Source organism: Austrofundulus limnaeus, unplaced genomic scaffold, assembly GCF_001266775.1.
Source record: "Austrofundulus limnaeus strain Quisiro unplaced genomic scaffold, Austrofundulus_limnaeus-1.0 Scaffold20, whole genome shotgun sequence".
Classification (NCBI taxonomy): domain Eukaryota; kingdom Metazoa; phylum Chordata; class Actinopteri; order Cyprinodontiformes; family Rivulidae; genus Austrofundulus; species Austrofundulus limnaeus.
Genome location: NW_013952422.1, coordinates 1,603,471 through 1,606,057, shown reverse-complemented (window position 1 = coordinate 1,606,057; position 2,587 = coordinate 1,603,471). Strand labels below are relative to the sequence as shown.

Genomic DNA, 2,587 nt, shown 5'->3' with positions numbered 1-2,587 from the left:
TTAGTCTTGGCTTTGATGGTAGCTTGTCAGCTTGGTCAAAATAAAACTATTTCTCCAAACGGAGGTTGTTCAAAAATCTAACAACAGCAGGTAAGATAGTAACATTTTTTAACCTTTCCACTGAACCCCACTTCATAAGATCAGAATGGTTTAGTGGGTTAGGGACCACTAAGTGTTTACATTACTGCTGAATGTGAGCAGGTGGTCAACGTGGAAACATGGAAGGCCTGAGGTGAAACAAACAGTGACGCACAAGAACACGTTATGATCTTCTATAATTCTCCTGCAAGAGGGTCAGATTTTACTACAGACATAACCACAAGCCTGCATCTCTTTCTGGGTTTTGCCAGTTGCAAACAGCATCCAGGAAGAAGTTTCAGTAATGTCTCGAAAACTTTTCCAAATGTTCTGAGTTTTCTTGCAGGGACTCGCTTTAAGTCGCAAGAGACTAAGACTTGTAAAGCCAAACTGATTTTATTTTTATTTTTTTAATTGTGTCTCCAACAGGTTGCCAACAATTAAAGCTCAGTCAAATGTAGGTATAAAAGTAAGAGTGGCTGAGCTTTTGAATGGGATGAAAAAATCTCACTTTAAAGCATGGAGCAGCAAGACAACAATGAGTAAACATTTAAGTTTTTATTGGTGATTTCTCTTTATATCCAGTAATAATAAGCAGATAATACAGTGTACAGATCCAGAATTGCACCTGACAGAATATGACCTGGAAAAGGCAGCACAGTTAACAAAATGTAACAAAATACAAAGACAAACTAATCGGATGCATAATTTAAAACCCTAATATGACAAAAGCAACATAACAGAGTGATGAAATGATGAAAAAGTTCTGACATACAGTGATGCATAAAACTGTTAATTTCTCTAAAGAAAAACAAACAATTAAAATCAAAGATCATGATTACATACAGCACCTCTAGTGACCAGCCATTGTGGATTTTAGGAGCATATTCTAATGAAAAGTGCGTTTAGATACAACTGGAGTCTTTTTTCAACTTTCAACTGTGCAAAAATCTTTCAACACTGATTTTTTTGGCTCGGGGTAAAACGCTAACTCACATAGATAATAAACATTAAGACGCTGCTGAGAATGAACGCACAATCTGTAACTAAATGTAAACAAGAGATGTAAAAGGGCATGAATTAAAAAGCAGCAACTTTAAACCAAAGCTAATATTTGAAGGTATAAAACACAAAAAAGTTGATGATTTTTTTAATCATAATGAAACATCAATAATAAAAGCATGACAGATTGTGTTTTTAAGAAAAAAAAAAGTATTTTTAAGGAGCTTCTAAAATTTCTGCATTTCCTCGTGAAATTCTGATTTGTGAACCTTTTGAGCAGAGACTGAAAACATGACCTGACTGAGGTAGTAATACTTCAGTAATTATAATAAAAATGAAACTACATTTGGGATTTAAGTAATACTGCAACTGAACTTTGGCTTCTTCTTTGTGTGAAAAGTTCAGATTTGGCGTTTTGTAAAGATAACATCAGATTAGTTTGGTTTCCCTTGTGAGCACCTTGGATGAAAAGGCGCAGCGTAGATCGGGTCATTCAGAGTTTTTCCCACTACGGTCCAAGAACGCAGAGGCCCCACCGCCACCGAGCCTACAGCCGCCTGCTGACCGACCCTGGAGACGACCCGGTGCACCGCCATCATGGGCTGCTGGAGCAGAGGGGTCTCTGGGTGCAGAGGAGCGGCCCGGACAGCAGGCCTGAATATGTGAGCGTTAGAGGGGGCAGCTTGGTTGGTTTCCTGCCTTCTTCCGAACGGCGCCTGGAGGAAAACATCAGCCGTCTCAGCAGGTTTGTGAGACGCAGCACTGGAGCAGCTGCTGAGTGCCACTCTGCTGTCGTTTCCTGGGGGTTTGAAAGGAGCCAGCTGGAAAACATCACATGGGACTGAACTATGTGGAGGCAGGAACTGGGAATTGTAGTTAGCGGGGATGAAATGACGAGCGGAGCAGGGAGTTTGGGAAGGGTGGTGCTGAGTGGCCCATTCACCGGACAGCAACACGTGTTTATTATTAACAACACATGCGGCGACGCTCGGCTGGAGCCGCTGCTTTTCTTTCTCCTCGCTGAAAAGCTCCAGAGCTGCAGTCTGAGCGGCTTGGAGTTTGTTATTGTTGAGCTCCCTCTGCAGGGCTGTGTGTGGAAAAAACACAAGCGAAAGTAGGATGAGACACACTACTGTACGCAGAAAAACTCTAATCCACGTTACATAAACAAACAAAATGTTTTAAACTAAACTGAACACAAGCATCCTGAAGTGGCAGAGCTGCACCTTCATGCAATAAAGATAAAAAGAAGGGATGAATGAAGTGAAATTAGTGAGCTGAAAGTATCAGAGGGTGGGGTTTTATCCCTTGAATCGGACAGAGAACTCATCAGTCTCATCTGTGGAGTCCTTCTAGTTCTTGGGAACCATCAGCCAACCCCCAAGACCTCAAAAACTACACAAAGACTGCAGCTGACCACTCCACCCCGCTCATCCTAAGGGTCTTAAAATGACATTTTTATTTCTGTGTGTGTGTGTGTGTGTGTGTGTGTGTGTGTGTGTGTGTG

The 2,587-nt window shown here is 41.5% G+C and overlaps 1 protein-coding gene across 1 annotated transcript in view; it reads right to left on the bottom strand.

Moving 5' to 3' along the window:
• Positions 1 to 617: 617 nt before the first annotated feature.
• LOC106514489 (AP2-associated protein kinase 1) overlaps positions 618 to 2,587 on the bottom strand; it is a 30,691-nt gene continuing 28,721 nt past the window's right edge. Inside the window, exon 20 of the mRNA XM_014003782.1 lies at positions 618 to 2,167. Coding sequence (XP_013859236.1) covers positions 1,515 to 2,167 — 653 coding nt within the window. The 3' untranslated portion in view covers positions 618 to 1,514. The remainder of the gene's footprint in view (positions 2,168 to 2,587) is intronic.